Source organism: Crocuta crocuta, unplaced genomic scaffold (assembly GCF_008692635.1).
Source record: "Crocuta crocuta isolate KB4526 unplaced genomic scaffold, BGI_CrCroc_1.0 scaffold299, whole genome shotgun sequence".
Lineage (NCBI taxonomy): Eukaryota > Metazoa > Chordata > Mammalia > Carnivora > Hyaenidae > Crocuta > Crocuta crocuta.
In genome coordinates this window covers 5,910,559-5,930,230 of record NW_027532747.1, presented here as the reverse complement: position 1 = coordinate 5,930,230, position 19,672 = coordinate 5,910,559, and the positions used below count along the sequence as shown (strand labels likewise).

At 38.6% G+C, this 19,672-nt stretch overlaps 1 protein-coding gene across 1 annotated transcript in view; it reads left to right on the top strand.

Annotated features, from left to right (window-relative positions):
- PAPOLA (poly(A) polymerase alpha) overlaps positions 1–17,300 on the top strand; it is a 55,156-nt gene extending 37,856 nt beyond the window's left edge. Inside the window, exons 17-23 of the mRNA XM_077780829.1 lie at positions 536–657; positions 5,184–5,326; positions 8,757–8,857; positions 9,087–9,307; positions 12,926–12,988; positions 15,108–15,182; positions 17,199–17,300. Coding sequence (XP_077636955.1) covers positions 536–657; positions 5,184–5,326; positions 8,757–8,857; positions 9,087–9,307; positions 12,926–12,988; positions 15,108–15,182; positions 17,199–17,294 — 821 coding nt within the window. The 3' untranslated portion in view covers positions 17,295–17,300. The remainder of the gene's footprint in view (positions 1–535; positions 658–5,183; positions 5,327–8,756; positions 8,858–9,086; positions 9,308–12,925; positions 12,989–15,107; positions 15,183–17,198) is intronic.
- Positions 17,301–19,672: the final 2,372 nt, after the last annotated feature.

Sequence of the window (19,672 nt, the reverse complement as noted above, 5' to 3'; positions counted from 1 at the left end):
AGTTCCTCTTTCAAGTTATTATTTTAAGGGGCACGTGGGTGGCTCTGTCGGTTAAGTGACCAATTTTAGCTCAGGTCATGATCTCCTCACGGCTCATGGGTTAGGGCCCCGTGTCGGGCTCTGTGCTGACAGCTCAGAGCCTGGAGACTGCTTCGGATTCTGTGTCTCCCTCTCTCTCCGCCCCTCCCCTGTGCACGTGCGCATGCTTGCTCTCTCGCGCTCTCTCTGAAAAAGAAACATTAAAAATTTTTTAAAAAATAAACATAAAAATAAAGTTATGATTTTAAGAGTTATTACACTAGAAGAGTTAGTATACTTTGTTCTTTTATTCATTATATACACCTTGTGGTGAAAGAGTTTGTTCAGGCAGTAGAATGTGTCAGATTAGAGATCATTTTTTTTGCCTGATAGTTTTAAAGTTTTATATATAGTATTGATAGAAAAAGGTACCTACTTAGAATAGCTTCTCCTGAGTGAGTTTAAGTGCCTTTATTAAAATGTTTCTGTTTCTTGTAACAATTTCCTAATTGTATAGTTTATAGGCAAGCAATAAACAGCAAGATGTTTGAGGTGGACATGAAAATTGCCGCAATGCATGTAAAAAGAAAGCAACTCCATCAGCTGCTACCTAATCATGTTCTTCAGAAAAAGAAAAAGGTAAATTTAGAACCTACTTAACAAAAGCATTACTGACATAATGTTTTCAGCCTATCACTGTATTCAGCCTATCATACTTCCACACTTAGACTCCCTAAGTCATATACATGAAGGAGACCTGAAAGTCATATACATGAAGGAGACCTGAAGGAGAGCAGCATGTTAATAAATCTGTTACAGGGTGCAGCCCCGTGTCATGTGAAACCTTGTGTCCAGTCGAGTTTCTTCTTGCGCGTACTTGATTCAGACCTCACACAGATCCCTGGAGATGCTTCTTCCTTTATCTCGTAGAAACGTATATTCTCTTTTCAAGTTCTCCTATCCATTTACTATCCCACCTACATCAGCACCTGATTTCTTTTCCTTTAAAAAGTGTGGATCAAGTAAATTATATAACTTTTTATAAAGATGGCTTTATTTTGTTAAGAATTATATATGTATTGTTATTTAAAAAGTTATTGAATATGAAGATCACAAACAGAGGTGACCAGAATTAATGTTTTGTAGTTTGTTCTGGGCACGGTGCTTCCTGTTGAAGAACTTACAGCCATGTTTTTCGTATTTGGACGTATTATAGAGGACATGTTCGAATTTTAGTGCAGAGATGACCATTACATTTTTACTTTATCTGATTTCAGAAATAGATGGTTTATTTCTGTAATAGAATACTTAACACACCGCCGTGAAAATAAATGGACTACAGCTATGTAATACTATGTTTAATTAAAAAGGTGCAGATGAATATGTACTATTTAACAATTTTATGTAAAGTTTACAAGTTTAAAAATGTAAAATGACATTATTTAAGAGAGAATAGGAAAGAAAAGTCTGTTAGAGGACGATGGCCACAGCTGCTCGGGGTGAAGTTTGGTCACCTGGGGCTGGGACAGAGGACGAAGCTAACACACAAAGGTTTTGTTCTTAGAACATAGCATTTGTTATGGTTCAAGCCGAGGACGAGACTTTGTGAATTGGCTGTGGCTCCATTTCAGGTCTCACCGCCTCCCAGCTGTGAGCTTGGGTCAGTTCTACAATTAATGTCATGTTCTTGATTCGCTTCGTCTCTGAAATCGAGGTAGTATTTTTAGCTACCTCGTTAGGTATTTGGTGAGGAACTTACAGGTGTTCTGTGCTTGGTGCATGGTGAGATAGTGAGTGCTCATACTTGTTTCTGTTATCATAACTTCAGGGGTAGAGGTACTTGCTTTTTTATTTTGGTCTAAAATCAGTTGTATGGGCGCCTGGGTGGCTCAGTCGGTGAAGCATCCGACTTCGGCTCAGGTCATGATCTCACAGTTCGTGGGTTTGAGCCCCATGTCTCCCTCTCTCTGACCCTCCCCTGCTCATGCTGTCTCTCTCTCTCTCAGAAATAAAATAAAAATGAATGAATGAATGAATAAAATGCAGTGTGAAAGGCATTTTCATTTTTGAAATAACATACTACAGTAAAGCCTTTCTATGGCTTGTTACTCTCTTCTCAACCTAATGCTTTTTTATGAGTTAACTAATCTAGAAAGTGATAAAATGTACTATTCTTTCAAGCCATTTTATTTGTTTGTCATAAAATATACATAAAAGTTTACCATTGAGTAATTTTTATTTTTATTTTTTTAATTTTTATTAAATGACANACCGCGAGATCATGACCTAAGCGAAAGTCGGACGCTCAGCCGACTAAGCCACCCAGGCGTCCCGAGTAATTTTATTTTTAAACTAAAGTGTCAAGTCAGACATTTGTCTTCTGATTTTTACTTGGTGTTATTAATGAGTTTAAACAACTGCACTTAAATGTGTATTTACTACATGTAAAAATATATAAACATTTTATGCATTTTCAGAAGTGAACATAAATAGATTATTGTTCTTTAACACTTCTATTAAAACAGCTCTTTATAACTGGGGTAGTTAAATTTTCCAGAACCTGTGATTCAGATTACCTTTTAAATTAAAATTCCTACTTGGGGGCACCTGGGTGGCTCCGTTGGTTGAGTGTCTGACTCTTGATCTCAGCTCAGCTCTTGCTCTCAGGGGCATATGTTCAAGCCCATGTTGGGCTCCATGCTGAGCATGAAGCCTACTTTAAAAAAAAAACAAACAAACCCTCCTATATTGATATTTGGAGCTGCTAAAGTACAGTTTAAATAAATTTTACTTCTGTCTCTTAAGGTATTATCTACTTAAACATAATCATCTAGACTATGAAAAGGTTATGAATTATAAGAAATTTATTTAGTCCAGACATTGTGTTCATCAAATAAAGCTTAACTGTAATCTCACCCTGTAACAGCTACTTTTTAACATTTCCATTTGTTTCTATATAGATTCTTCAGGGCACATATGTAACTTATACAAATAATACGTATTTTTAAAAGGTTTTTGGTGACACTTGTCATTTTGTGACCTGCTCTTTAGGTGTTTATTATGTATCCAGATTACATTACATACAAGTACTATGTGGCTACTTAGTATTTCTGTGTGTGGCTATGGTATGGCTATACCTGTCCTTGATTTGACATCATTTGGATTATTTCTAGCCACTAGTAAAATAGCACTTTTTTGTTTTTAGAATTATCTAGAAATCTAGATCCATGAAGCTTTTCTTTTAGACTCTTACGAATAGCATCCTTTTATAAACTGCTATTTGTAAAGTACTGTACGAGTGTTTTTCTGTATTTAATGATACAAAAACCTACAAGTATTGTCTGCTATAGAAGAAATAGAGTGGCTAATAAACTTGCCCAACGTCGTAGAGTAGGCGATGTGAACTGGACCTAGGTTTCTCTCTGTAGTATGTTCTTCTTTTTTTTTTTATGTTTGTTTATTTTTGAGAGAGAGAGCATGAATGGAGGAGGGACAGAGAGAGGGAGACAGAGGATCTGAAGCAGGCTCCAGCCTCTGCACTGTCAGCACAGAGTCTGATGTAGGGCTCGAACTCATGAACCAGGAGATCATAAGCTGAAGTCAGACGCTTAACCAACTGAGCCACCCAGGGGCCCCTTAGTAGTATGTTCTGTCTTTATCTTTTATTGGAAAGTTTTGATAGAACATTTACTAAAGTCTCTTGTGCCAAATTTGGTACAGATAAAGAGGCAAAGCAAAGCACCTGTTTTGTGTTCAGAGCAACCAGGTAAAACCTCCACTTTCACAGATCATCCTCTGCAGTGGCCTGTTGTCTCACAGGTATTTTGATCGCCTGGTCAGGCAGGTAACTATGTAGAATTGAGTATAATTTACTTATTGCACAGATCTTCGGTGGAGAGAGAAATTGGTAGCATTTTTCTGTAGGAAAGATGCTCATTAGAAGATTTGTTTAACAACACAACTGACTTCATAAACAAGTGGCATTACTTTCTCTTCCTCTCCCTTCTGCCACATCTCTTACCCATTTAGTCAATATTGACTTAGGTACAAAAGTAATTTCTCTGTAGCGCTAGATCAAAGATTAGACTATCTTGTCATTTGGGGAACTAAATAGCACATGCACGCATGCACACGCACATAAATGGGATATGGGTTTAATAGATTCTCTTTCTGTCCCTATGTTCTCTCAAAATACATGAGCATACATTTAAAGAAAAAAAAAAAAAGGAAGGAAAAGGAAAACAATTTTATAAAATGTTCCTATAGGTAAATGAGCACCAAGGCTAAAAAGTATTCCGGAAGAAAAAGAAGCTGAAGAAATCCATTTGATACTGCAGTACTATTGACTGTAGAAAGAGAATCTAAGTTCTTTACAAATCAACTTTAATCCCATAGAACCATTCAGAGTTTAAGCTTTATTTGGGTTTTCCTATATGAAATAACATTTTTGAGTGCTTTGATTTTTTTTTTTTTAAAAAGCAAGGCTAGCATTAGGATTTACATGTACATATTATATGGTTTCACTTTCACAAAATTACTTCTGCTTTTATTTTCACAGGAAAATTTATAGTAGTGGATGTATCATGTTACAATTCTAAGTTGGCAGGCAGGGCACCAGAAATTCTTCCTTTTGAGGGAAGCTCATTTATTTACAAATGTTTAGAAGTGGCACTACAGTGTACTTACCTGGTAATTTTTTTTTGAAATTTCACAATTTTACATTCATTTAAGATAATTAAAAATTGATTTAAAACACTGGTCATAAACCCAATAGCCAGAGATACTCGTTGCTAATAATTGTGTTTCTCATCAAGACTGTTGCCCTAATAACGGAGGTCTGTGTGTCTGTATATATTTATAGTCCTGTGATTTAAGGTCTGTATATTTTCACATGCTAGTGCTTTTTAGTACGCAGTGTGTCTTCGGTTTAGTGTAGCGCCCTTTTCTCCTGTTTGACTGTCTTGTGGTCTGAGGCCTCTTGAAAGTCAGCAAGTGTGCGTCTCCCAAATCTTTGCCATGTGAGTCAGCGTGACACTTCTGCTTTTTCAAGACCTCATTGATTTGTGCTTTTTAGTAGAAATCATTTATCAGCGTAAAAGATACTCCTGTTTCAGAGATATGGGTAAAATAAAGATGTATTTGACTAAATATTTTCTTAATTGCAGCATTCAACAGAAGGCGTCAGATTGACAGCTCTCAACGACAGCAGCCTCGACTTGTCTCTGGACAGTGATAACAGCATGTCTGTGCCTTCACCCACGAGTGCTATGAAGACCAGTCCATTGAACAGTTCTGGCAGCTCCCAGGGGTAAGGCAGCCCGGCCGGTGGTGGCGTGGCTGTTACTAGACATGTTGATGAATTCTCTTGGTAGAATCATCTGTGCACAGTAGTTTTTCCCATTTTCTAATTTTTTAAAAATAGCAATTAAACTTATTTTGGGGAGGAAGTATTTCTTTATTTTTGTCCTGTTGTGTCATACTTGTATTCCATTTTTGGAACAGGTATGTCTTAATTCAGATAGGAATGAATGAAATAAGCCCTTAAATTTCATATACAGATGGTTCCTGACTCATGGTTTGACTTAAGATTTTTTGACTTTATAATGGTGCAAAAGCAGTACGTAGTCAGGAAAAGCCATACTTTAAATTTTGACCTTTTCTGGGACCAGCAGTGTACTGTACAATAGCCCCTCGGATGCCTCGCGGCGGCAGGGAGCCCCAGTCACAGGGCCAACGATCGATCGGTGCACAGCCAGCCATTCTGTACCCATGCAGCCGTTCTGATTTCACTCGAGTATAATAGTAAATTACAAGAGGTATTCAGCACTTTGTTGTAAAATAGGCTTTGTGTTAGATGATTTTGTCCAATTACAGGCTAATGTTAGTGTCCCAAGCATATTTAAGGTAGGCTAAGCTATGGTTTGTCCTAAGTGGTTATGTGTATTAAATATATTTTCGATTTAAGATAGTTACAACTTATGATGGGTTTAAGGGTCTGTATTAAGACATCTGCTGCCTCCAGTGAACTCTGTGGTGTGCTAAGGAGAATGGACACGAGAGACAGTCACCTTTCTGTCCTGGAGCTGCTTCTGTATGTGTAGCAGGGGGACATATCTATGAAAATATTACGGGTCTTCTGAAGAAGGTGAAGGTCTCTGTGGTCTGGTTTTAGTTATAGGAAACTATTTGTTTTTTTTAAGTGGGAGAGGGGAAGAGGAAGAGAGCATGAGGGGGGAGGGCAGAGAGACAGAGAGAAAGAATCTCAAGTAGGCTCTGTGCTCACAGCACAGGGCTGGATCCCACAAACTGTGAGATCATGACCTGAGCCGAAATCAAGATTCTGATGCTCAACTGACTGAGCCATCCACACACCCCTAAATATTTTTCTTATGAAAGAAATACATGGCTATGGTGGCAAAAATTAGAACACAAAAAGCCATATTTATTTTTACTTCTATGAATTCTTTTTTTTTAATGTTTATTTATTTTTGAGACATAGAGACAGAGCATGAGTAGGGGATGGGCAGAGAGAGACACACACACACCCAGAACCTGAAGCAGGCTCCAGGCTTCGAGTGGTCAGCACAGAGCCCGATGCGGGGCTTGAACTCACAAACTGTGAGATTGTGACCTGAGCCAAAGTTGGAAGCTCAACCGACTGAGCCACCCGGGTGCCCCCACTTCTATAAATTTTTACAGTGTATCCTTGCAAACTCTTCTTTTGTTTCAGTGGAAATACTACAGTATCTTCAAAGGAAGCTGTTTACAGTAGACTTCCAGGATGCTGCTAATATTTTTAATTGTGCTATTTGCGCTGATCATTTCGTTAATTAATGAGTTGATACTTAAAACTTGAGCAGTTTTGTGAATGTGTGTTATATTTAATATTTTAAGAAGAAGTTTTAAAAATTGGATAGCTAGTGAAAATATAACCAGTGGCAGAGGCACAGGTTGGGCTGATTCTTCCGACAAGTGCGCAGTAGAGGAGATGTGGGCACGGTCAGGCGGGGCCACTTTCCTCCTCTGGGACTTGTAGGCTTATCGTGCGGTCTGAAGACTTCAGGCATGAGCATGGCTTCTAAATCTTGTAGTCTTAAAAGCAACTCCCCGTTTATAGAGTCTAATCTTCCAGTTGTTTTTTGAAAGTTTGAGTGTTCTTCCCCTCCCACCCCCTCACCCTCCTCCCACTCCCCATCCCCCGCAAAGAAGCAGACATTTTAATAAGAGGTTTGGGATTTGTATAGAATCTTTCGTACTTTGAGTTTGTGCACATGTATGTAAAATAGGCATACATACTAAGTAACTCCAGAAGTTTTAATAATAGTTTCTTACATAATAGTAATCTTCTGTAAATCACTTCTGGATTTTAAGTTTATAGTTGTTTATTTGCTTAGCAAATTTCTAGTATTTATTATCCACTAGCCATTTAGCTAGTTGTTTCTGGTTTTCTCCTGCATCTGTGGTGCTTCTCTGGCCAGCTGCCCCTTTCTGTTGAAACCACGTGGTGTGGGTGCCTCTGCCCTCTCCACAGTCCTGTGACCCGGGCTTGTACTCTCCCTGAGGGGTGGCAGGGGTCACCTGCGCTTGCTGACTCCTGTGCGTCCCTGTGCCTGTGGAGCCCGGGCTTTCCTAAGCTGGCTGCGCTGGCTGCGTCCAAATGTCCTGGAGGCCGGGACACGACGCCCTTTTGTGTGGCCGCCTTGTCCCAGCGCCATTGTTCACAGTTGGCAGAATGCAGAGCCATAGCAGAGAGAGAGAGACCGTCACCACAGAGGACTTTGTGCTTTGGCTTTTCTTTCTTGGGAGTAATTAAAATGAGGTTATTTAATAACTAGGATAGGATTTATTTGAGACAGAAAGTTGAGGAGATGAGAGAGTAAAGGATGGAGGATTTGAGTTTCCTGAAATGACTGGAGGGAGTGGGATCCAGAGCATAGAAGAGGAGGGATGGCTTTGAAAGCCTTTGTTTATCTGGGCCACTGGGTGGTCTTTTAGGGTGTGGGGAACCCTTAGATTTTGTAGGCAGAAACTTATATCTATGGCTTTTGACAGGATTTTTCTTCTACCCCACATCAGTTAGTTCCCCAAATCAGATACCAACAGGTTTTGTTGTTGTTGTTGTGTGTTTTTTTTGTTTTTTGGGTTTTTTTTGGTGGGGTTTTATTTTGTTTTTTGAAACTACCCTGTCTAGGGGCGTGTGGGTGGTGGCTTAGTGGGTTTAAGCCTCTGACTTCAGTTCAGGTCATGATTCCCCGGTTTGTGAGTTTGAGCCCGGCATCGGGCTCTGTGCTGAAAGCTTGGAGCCTGGAGCCTGCTTTGGATGCTGTGTCTCCTTCTCTCTGCCCCTCCCCTGCTCGTGCACAAGTGCATGCGCGCGCTCTCTCTCAAAAATAAACATTAAAAAAAGAACTGTCCTATCTCATATGCTAGTCACTAGCCACAAGTGGCGATTTAAATGTATGAATATTATGTAAAATTAGTCATTTTCCCACCAGCTGTACTGCAGGGGCAGAGTAGCTGCAGCCGCACGGTGACGACGGCAGGGGCCGCACAGCTCTGCGGCGGCGCTGCCCTGGGGTGTCTGTGCACTTCCGGTTGTGGGCTATATTTTATCAAAGTCAGTTACTGATGTATATGTAGAAGTAAAACTAAAGAATCATTTCTTCTAGAAAATAACTTCACATATTAAATTTTGTTACGGAATTTTATATTTCACTGTTTCTTTTTCTTTTTTTTAGCAGAAACAGTCCTGCTCCAGCTGTAACAGCAGCATCTGTGACCAACACACAGGCTACTGAAGTTTCTGTGCCACAAGTAAATTCCAGTGACAGCTCAGGGGGTAAGGTGACTGGGTCGACAGGCTGCAGAATTCTCACACTGTATTTGGTTTTATCTTTCGGTTTGAAAAGATGGCTTTATTTGTTGATTAATTTATTCGGGTTCAGTTGTTTAATGCTGCTGTATAATAATCAGTGAGATAAAATCCAGAGACTTAAAGCTTTGCTTGTAACTTGCTGTTAATATGATTTATTGTAATTTTTGTGTGTTCATGTACTTGACCTTCTTAGGTACATCGAGTGAAAGCATTCCTCAAACTGCCACACAACCAGCCATTTCACCACCACCAAAGCCTACGGTCTCCAGAGTGGTTTCTTCAACACGTCTGGTAAACCCACCACCTAGACCTTCAGGAAACACAGCAACAAAAATACCTAATCCTATAGTAGGAGTCAAGAGGACATCCTCACCTCATAAAGAAGAGAGTCCCAAGAAAACCAAAACAGAAGAGGTATCTATATATTAGTTAGCCATGGGAATACCAGCCTGCGTATTTTAAAATCCAGTGGAAGAAAATCTTTGTGAGCCAAAACTGAGAAGCAGCAAGGAAGAAAAGCTTTTAGAAAATTTTTACATAGCACTTTAGGGCCATAGTCTCTCTTCACCCTTCTGCTCTTCTCAGTGACTACCTCTTCCATAAAGCTGTGCCTCTTCTTTATGCTTAGCTTGTCTAGTCTCTGATACAGGTTAGCGTGGACTTATGTGTCATCCTGATGTATTATTCTCTCATAGCTATATCTTGTATGTGTACTGATTCTTTGATAGCCCCTTTGGACACAGTTCTATGATTGACATGGGGTTTGGAGTTTCTCACACTGTACTTGGTATTACAGGGTTACTAAATATGAGAGGTTTTCAGGGAATTCTTATTGAATGACTAACCAAAAATTGCAAAGTCTAATTAATTTTGAGACCTTGAGTGATTACTTCCTCCAACCCTTCAGGAAATTTTCTAGCAGTACTCTAATTTTTTTTTTTTTTTTTTATATAAGTGGCTAGTTTACCTTGTCAAAGTTTCAGTTTAGGAAAACCATTTAAAGTGTACGTTGATTTTGGTGTGTGTCTTAAAATGTAAAATAGAAGTAAGCAGCCTTGTGACACAATTTCATTGTGACTTTTGGCTGATAAGTTGTTACTCAGGAATTTACTCATCTCACCAAAGTTTCTTTAGAAGGGGGGAGAATCTGGATTTTCTCATGGGAATGTTTTACTCTGTAAGAGTGAAAAGTGATTCTCATTCGTAAGTGTTCTATTCCCCAGCTTATTCTGAAACCTTTTGGGGTTTTTTGGTTTTTTTTTAATAATCATTATTAAGTAAATATGAATAATCTGATGAATCTTGTCCTCATGATGATGCTGAATGATAATGAATATATTATATCCTGTCTTACAACCTGCATTCTGAAAGCCCACCTGTGTAGTTATTTATTAAGGCAGTGATTTTCAGCATTGGTTGTACATCAGAATTTTTGGGTTTTTTTTCACCCCTCCTAATAGAGATTTTATGGCCTCCTCCAGATACCTGGAATCAGAGACTCCAGGGGTTAGGCTCTGGGATCTTTCCAGAAAGCCCGAGTGTCCCAGGACTGTCATGCGGCCACCAGATAACGTGCCATTTCTGGTGTCGCTCCACGTTCTGCCTGTCGATGCTTGTTTGCAGTTTGCAGAGGATTTCAGAATTCATATTTCTTCTTATCTTAGTAAAGTACATGTGCCCACAACTCCAGATGCCTGCTCAGTCCGCGTCCTTACTCGTAGTGCTTTATTCTTTAATGGCTCCCTGAGAGCTCTGACTCCCTGTGTCCTGGCTCAGGGTTTGTAGTTCGGTTTGCACTTAAATTGGTAGGAAACACTCATGTTTCCTGTCTAGTTAGAGAGACAGAGCATAGAATTATCGAACTTATTATGGAAAATTTTAAATCCATACACAAGTGAAGTAAAGAGAATCATTTCATGTACCCATTATGTAGCTTCAGGTGTAAGGGACTCTGCCAGTCCTTACCGTTACCTTAAGTCTTTCATCCTTTTCATTTCCCTTTGTATTTGGGTTATTTAGATTCAAAATCCAGACATCATGTTATTTCTTTAGTGTTTTTAAAATCATATATTTAGAAGAGAAGGATTACAAAAAATAGCATAAACGAAATAAACTTAATCCACTTAGAAAAATATCTAGTCAGTGCTCACATGTCCCTTATTGCATCATAAATGATTTTTTTCTTTAATACTCTTTTTTTGTTTCAGTCTGTAACTAAATAAGATCTCTGTATAGCTATTGTTGATGTCCCTTAAGTATTCTTTAAAATATAGATTTCCTTCCCTTTTTCTCCTTGTTTTTTTGGGGGTTGGGGGGGGGGTTGGGTTGGTTTCTTTGTTTTGTTTTAAGTTTTCTCACAGTCTAGGTTTTGCTTGTGAAAGCTCCGTGGAGTTGACTAACAAGAACAACTTTACAATGTAGAAAAAAGAGATCTTAGGTTGTCTCCCAGACTGCTCTCCTTGTTTTCTGGGAGAGGAGCTTGAGTGTCAGTGGCCTCTCCATCTATATAAAGCTAATTAAAGTCAGAGTTGGGATTAGAACCCAGGCCCAAATCTCATGGTGCTAAAGTAGTAGATTGTTATAATATACTAATTTTGAAGCTCTCCTAAACTGGGTCTTTTATTTTCTGTTAATGAGCACTTGATACTAGAAATTTTAGCAAACCAGAAAGAAGCACCCGTCTTAATTAATAAGACACTAACGTGCACTGAGGCAGGGGGTTTCAGGAGTCGTCAGGGAGTTTACGGCTGCTTAATTTGCATCATATGCAGAGGCTTTACAAATACATAAAAATGGGTAAGAATGGAATGTAAAATAAAAATAGAAAACTGTTTGCCCCAGATTATATGGTTCAGTGATGCTATATATGTATTTTATACATTTTCTTATGGAAAATTTCAAACATACAAAATTATAATGAACAGTCTGTTTATAGCACTTAGCTTCAGCAGTTAAGCACCTCATGGCCAGCCTGCTTCATCTGCACATCTCTCTCTCCCATTGCCAGGGAGCAAATCCCAGGCGTAGCGTTTCAGCCATAAGTATTTCTGTGTGTGTCTAAAGATAAGGACTTCTAAACACACAACTACAGTATATTATTACCATCTATGTGCGTGTATTTGTGTACACACACACACACACAGTATATTTGCCAATATTAGCAATAATTCTGAAGTGTTAGGTATCCAGTCAGTGTTGAAATTTGCCCATTTGTAACAAATTACTGTTTTTTAAGTTTGTAATGTTTGCAGGATACAAATAAGGTCCTTATTGGAATTGGTTTATATTGTTGTTAAATCTCTCCTATTCATAGAAACTCCATGGTTTCTTTGCCTAGTTTTAAAGCCACATTTAAAATTAAAAGTTTGGCTAGTAAATACAGAAGAGAAGTTAGTGTTAAAAAAATAGTTTTTTTTAAGAAAGTGATGCAAGTCACTGCAGGAACGGGGAGGTACAGCCAAAAAAGACTGATTTTGAATAGAATTATAATAAATTTAAAAATTAAGACCAGAAAAGAGCATTTCTCAAACCTCCTGTTCTTTAGGATTTTAGTAAGTTTTACTGAGCAGAGGTATTGTATGGTTAATTAAGTTGGGGAAAGTTAAAGAGGTATTCCTTCTAGAACTTTCTCAGAACGTTTTATGTGCTAATATGTGCCTAAATCTCCTAGAAAGGATGGAGGGGAGGTGGTGTGATAGTGTTCCAAGTTTCTAAATTATTTGATCAAAGAATTCTTTCTCTTCTTACAAAAAAATATTTTATTAACTTTGTGGTTTTGGGGAATGTACTTTAGGTGGTATTGATCAACAGTAAGTTTTCTTCATACTCTTTAAGTTTGGAAGATACTGAAGCTAAATTAAATATGTTACATTAAAATTTTTTTTCAAGTGAACTAGTAATCTATTTTAAGGCCATAATTGATCTTACAGGTTAATTATTTTCTAATTAAAATTTTTTATCAATTAAAGCATTGATTGGCAAGTAATCTAAATTTTTCATTTTAGAGAATAAAGCTTTTTTTTTCAAAAACAGGATGAAACAAGCGAAGATGCTAACTGTCTTGCTTTGAGTGGACATGATAAAACAGAAACAAAGGTATATTAATTTAGCCTTGGAATACATTCACGATTAAGAGTACAGAAGATGTGCTAAAAATGTCTCTAGAATATTGTACTGTCTTTTGTTCTGTAGGTTTTAGGTTGTTCGCAGTATTGTTTTTAGAGAAGTGTTTGTCCCTTTTGAATGTTAATTTATAGTGCTGAAATTAATTTCTCAAATGCTTGAGGTCCTTACTAAAGGCAGAGCGATCTGGGTGGACCCTGAGTAGAATAGAGTGGTGAGTGAGGCATGTTCTGTACCTTTAAAAGAACTTAAAATTAAGCAGAGAAGATAAGAGGTAGATGCAACTAATGATATTATCAGAGAAGATCAAAGTAATTGAGGCCGCAGGGGTGGTGAGGGCAGGGACGGTAGGGTGGGATTTCTGACTGAGAGATAGTGAGAGGCTTCATAGAAGGACCGCGTAGTATTTGAGGCAGTCCTGGAGGATATGTAGGATTTGGGGCATGATGAGAAGTGAGAGGGTCATTTCCCCCTTGGGCTGTGTGTGTTTAGAGAATGTTTCTGGCAAGGTTCTGGCAAGAACCTTCCGAGCCTTCTCGGGGTGCAAGGGTCTTGAGATGAGCTAGATGAGATGACAGACAGTGAGTTAGCCAAACCGTATTAGACTTCGAACACCATTTTCTTAGGAATTGAAATGTCCTGAAGGCTTTTAACTTTTTCCTCTTACTGTAGAAAATTTGGAAATCCTTTCCCCAATTTACTCCCATAGTTGACATTTTAGTTTGTATTCTTTTGGTGTCTTTATATTTGGGCATATGTGCCCAGTGCCTTTTAGTTTCAGATCTTCACTCTGTAAACCAGGAAATTGTTCTTGTGATTACATAATTTACAAAATATTCATAGCTGTTTAGAATGTGCTGTCTCAAGCCTGGTACCATATTTTATTCAACCAGTTCCCTATTTTTAGGAATTGTTTCTGTTAAAAAAAAAAAAAAGGAAGACTGTTAAAAAAAAGAGAAAGTTACTCTTTTCTCTTGTAATAGTGACTGTAGCTAAATACCTGGCACCCACTTGGGTTTACTAGAATAAATTACCGAAAGGAATTCCTGAGTCAAATCACACACTTGTAAAACGTGGCACATTCTGCCAGTGTGACCCTTCAGAAAGCCCACCCCTCTTCCGTTTCCAGTACCTACGCCTTGTTTACCCTTTTCTGTTTCATAAGAGAAAATTGCCATTTCATTGGGGTGTTTTGTGTATGTTGTTTTGTAGAAATTCAAATTTGTATGTGTTTATTTTCATCTGTGTGTGTGTCTATATGTATTATTTTGCTTTGTGCACACCTTTAAAAGTTCAGAGCAGTGGAATGACATGGTTCGCCCTGTATTTTCTGTTAATACTTAAGAGTAGATCAGTGCATTGATTACTGAGGAGGGAAGGAGAAACAAAACTAAAAACCAAAGACAAATGTCTTAGGGACTTTTTTTTACTTTCAATTAAAGATGTAGTAGTTTTTGTCCTAATTTTATTTAATAATAATAACTGGGTTTTTTTTTTTCCCCCACATAGCTAAGAGCTTGGGTTTATATTGTATTAACTATTATCTGGGCAGTGTTTCATATATTTTTTTAATGTTTTATTTATTTCTGAGAGAGAGAGACACACACAGTGTGAGCAGGGGAGGGTCAGAGAGAGAGGGAGACACAGAATCTGAAACTGGCCCCAGCCTCTGAGCTGTCAGCACAGAGCCCGACGCGGGGCTCGAACCCACGAGCGGTGAGATCATGACCTGAGGCGAAGTCGGACGCTTAACCGACTGAGCCACCCAGGCGCCCCATGGGCAACGTTTCATAATGTGCCCGTGCGCATCTTTCATGATGATCTGCGTCAGATGTCCAAGTTGGAGGTAGCTGGAAAGTCTGAGAGATTTTGACCGCGCCTGTAGAATGTAAGTAGGCCAGTAGGAGTTTCTGTGTGTCTGCAACGGTGAGAGAGCCGAGGGCGAGGCTTGCTAGATGGCTTTGTGACGGAGCCTGTCTTTCTCTTGACCCTCTTGTCTTCCGGTTTGTCTTCTTTATTAGCCACCAAGCCCAGTTATGTTCTTTTATTCTTTTTTAAGTCTCTTTCCTCCCCCGTCCTCTTTGTCTCACAGGAACAACTTGATACAGAGACAAGTACAACTCAATCAGAAACTATTCAGACAGCGGCTTCTCTGTTGGCCTCTCAGGTACTAAGTGCAAAAAGCAAGGAGAGCTTTATAAATGTTGCTAAGATTAGTGTGGGATGATAACTGGAAATGAGCATCTGCAGAAGACCCTTAAAATGATCTCCGTGACCGTGATTACGTGCACCGCAGCGGGAAGCTAGCGCCCCGGGTCTGCGCGACAGCCTTGCAGCGTCCGGGCGCTGCCCCTGCCTGTGCGCAGGAGCGGCCGCCGCAGACCGTCCGAGTCCTCGCTAGGCACAGCGCGCAGGCTTCTGACAGCTTTGCTTTACAGATCAAAGAGTGAATTTTAAATTACCATAGAACTAAAAACCATTCCTTGTGGATCTTTTTGTGAAGTTAATAGAGGGTTTTTTTTTATTTTTAAAATGTGTTTCTGTCTCACATTTTACTTCTGATTTTTAATTATTAATTTAATGTAACCCATAATTCTTTAAAATTGTTTTTTTCATTTGTCCTAGAGATTCTATCTGTGGTAGTCCCTTCTTGCATCCGGCAGGCACCTGGAATCTTTTTTTTTAAATATTGATTTGTGAACCTTCAGTTTTGTTTGTGAAACAGTTGTTTTCTTTTTAATCCTTTCAAATTGAGTCCACTTCAAAGTCTAGGTCACACTCTGACATAAAGTAAATATTTTCTGTTAAGTGCACGTTGAGCTGGTGGCCGCCTGCAAGACCGCGGAGGTCACCGCTGCTCACGGCATGGCTGCTGAGCGGAGGCGGTGAGGTTCAGAGTTATTTTAACGTGATTGTGTTAAAATGTGTTTTTGCTTACCATTAATCCTCATAGCCTCTAAAGAGAGAACCATCACGTTCACTTTCTGGAACGTCTTTTATGTCCGTAACTTTTATCTAATAAAAATTTGGGGTGGAGGAAGTAACTAAAACAGCACCAGGAAATGTGCTTGGTATTGATACATGGACAGAACCACTTATCAGTCTGAAACTCCTGTGACACAATTGCACGTCCTCTGGCCTGCCCACTGCTCCGGAGAACGTTCATCCCTATAGTGATTAGTACTCATGGGTATTTTTGCCTTTCTGGTACATTTATGAGGACATAGAACTTACTTTCTAATGTCAAGATTCCTAGAACTGTTGAGAGAAAACACCCAGCTATAAAAAGAGTGATTATGTTGATTACAAGAAATACATCCCTTTATTTCATGATAGAAGGGCTGTGTTTCTTTCTGGGGAGAGGATTAGAATATTGTAGCTGTGTGTAACAAAGAGTCCTTATTGTTTTGAGATAAACTTGAAATACAAACCAAGTGACAGGATCCCTGAGATCTGCTTCTGAGTAAAAGCTGGGGGTGAAGGTGGGAGAGTGGTGGTTGGCTCTGGCTGGGCCTGTAATGGCCACGTGGGACTCCACGTGGGACTCCTCGGGTAACGCGCTCTGCCGGGGTGGATGCCTGGAACTTCCCGTAGCAAAACATTTAAAATTTTACCTCTTTGGTTTTGAATGTTAATGAAGGCCTGCGATTTAATCCTTTCTTAACATGAAACGTTGCTAAAATTTAGGATGATTAAATTACTGCTCAGGTCTATCGAGTTTTATAATTTATAGGGTCAGAAAATAATAAATTGACTGGTAACTGCTGCTATAGAAGGTGAAGTTTAAGTGTTCTCCCACGTGGGGGTGCTCCAGTGCCAGTTAATGCTGCAGCTCTTCTTGCTGTTTCAAGTACATGTAGTTTAGCGTGAATTTAATAACCATATGACAGGTCATTCTTAGAGCAGCGTGTTTATAAATCTGTGTTTTCAATTGCATAGGCGTTTTCTGTGTATTGCTAAAATATTCCTACTTTATTATTTGAAAATTTCTACAAGTGTGGAACGAGTAATTTCATAGTAATAGTCATGTTTATTTGCACTTCATTTTTGTTTTTCTTTAAATTTCTAATACGTCTATGATAAGGTCCCATCCATTTCTTAGAAAGTAAAGCAGTGGAAAGTAAATTTCATTTTTAAGTTACAGTGCTTTGAACAATGTTGTGTTCTTTGCTTTCGTTCTCAGAAAACATCCAGTACAGACCTTTCTGATATCCCTGCTCTCCCTGCAAATCCTATTCCTGTTATCAAGAATTCAATAAAACTGAGATTGAATCGGTAAAAACAACCTCAGGGGTCCATAAACAATATCTGCCAAGTCAACCTGTTGTCTTCAAATGCTAAAAAAGGAGAATGGAGGGTACAAGACTAGACGTGACTGGAAATGGATTTAGGTTTTGTGGCCTCCCTTACTGGGCTAATCAGCACTTGATCGGAAGTCCAGGTTAGTATGTGAAGCCAGGAGTACTATTATTGTGTTAGCAACAGTTGCATTAACTATTTCAAAAAATTACTGCCTTTAAAAAAAAAAAAAAACACCTCAAGCTATATTTGTATTCATAATTGACATCTGGATTGGGTTTATGTTTGATGCATTGTTTGGAAAATTTGCAATACAAACTGGCATAAGAATTCCTTGTTCGATGATGCACTTTTATGTATTTTTTTTTATTAGAAAGTAGAACTAATTTTAGATTTTCAGCTTGATGGATTTTCATTTTTTCCTGAAAAATTTCCTTTACCATTAGTCTTCAAATTGGATACCGTCGTGCAGCGATGTGCTGTTATACGTGAGGGAAGGGATAAGAGTACATCTCGTTCAGTCAGTGTGCGGGAGCTAGAACCCTTCAAAATGAAATGTCACGTCTAGGGTATATATTTGACATTGAAACAATAATTAGGAAATAGTTGGTTTTGATGCGGTCATGATTAAGAAATGATATATTGGTTTTATTTATAGAATTGTTCAGAGTGCATACAAATCAGCGATCAGCCAGCAAATATTTTTCTTTGAGCTTAGTAAAACTCCACATTTCTTTTGCCTTCAATCTGTTGTCTTTGCAACAAAGCTTTTTTTGCTCCCTCCCCCTCTTCTTTTCCCCTTTTTGCTTGTATGCATAAGGTAGAACTTGAGTTCATAAGAAACAAAATGCCAGTATTTTCTTAAGCCATGATGTAAAACCAATGACCCTGTGGCCACATGGCACAGAACACTAAAGTTTGGTCCCGTGGCTGAGACTTGAGGGTGACTAAAAGTGATGCGTGTGGAACATGATGACCTGACTTGGATGGCCATTTGATCTCTCAGTATGCGGGATTTTGTACACTCCACGGAACTCCTCTCTACGGTAAAGTTGATTTTCAATTTTAGACATGTGGGCAAAAAGGCATTTTCTCCAAGAATTTTAAACTAATTTTTATTTTTAAATGGTTGACCAAAATTTGTCAGTAAATTTTACATGTAGAAACATTTTAAAAATCATTTCTAGCAAGCACTTGGCATCTAGTGAGCCCTCTACTCCTTTTTTGTTTTGTTTTATCCGATCAGTAGATTAGGAACTCCTTTCTTTAAAGAAAATAAATCCTCATAATTAAACAGCAGAGTATCCATCTTCACGAAGTCTGAGGGATGCCAGATGTTGATAAACTTAGTTATTCTTTCTTAATCTGGACAGAGCAAACCTAACAGATTTTTCTGATGAGCATGTTTTACGACTCTTCCATTGTGCTCCATTCTATCACATGTGCATTTTTCATGTTAAACTGCAGTTACTTAAACTCTTCCCCTGTCCTTCTAAATTAATTTTCCAAAGTTGGAGTGTAGTCTTTCCCCTTAGGCTATGCATTAATGGAGGCTTTCTTTTCACCGTACCTTATAATGTCTAGTAGACCGTGTTTCCGCTGCTTCCCACATCTTCGCTCCGCACAGTCACCTTGCCCTTTCTCCCGCCACCTAAGAAAAAAAAAAAAAGATGGTCATGCTAACAGGTGAAGTGTACAAGGTGTCTGTGTGTTTTGTGTAGCTTCAGAGTTAGATTGAAATTGCCAGGCACAGATTTAGTCTTGTCATTTTGTTTACACATTGGGGAAAAACAATTCAGTTTATTAAACGTTTCATGTAACTGTACCCAAGTTTTGCCAAGCTGGAAACTTGGACCTTTTCTGTGTAGTGACTTTTTAATTCTAGTTTTCATAACCTGAACATAAGACTGTTGCTTCCGCATGATGTATTTAGTGTCCATGACTGGAGTTTGCTTTGTTTTATAGTATCTGTACTCCTTGTATTTTTCAAGAGCTATTTTGTAAACAGATGATGTATTTCTCCATTGAAAACACAATAAAAAAAAAAAAAACAGCACAATCCCACAGTTGGCTGGTTTCTTTGGACTGACTTTATTTCTTTTGTTTTATACGTTGGTTACGCTTACAACTCTATGGCCGTAAGTGAAGACTGGCAAAAGAATGTACTTTGGTCACACTTAAAAAAGATTGGCTTTTGGTTCATGTATGCTTATCAGTGGCAGCCTAGTAATCATCGAAACCTTACACAATGGTATTTTTCATATGAATGATCATTATAAGGAGGAAAATGTGAATATAGTTGCTATTCACTTTTAGCTGTCCCATTGGATGCAGTGTTTGTGTGCGTAGACACTGTAC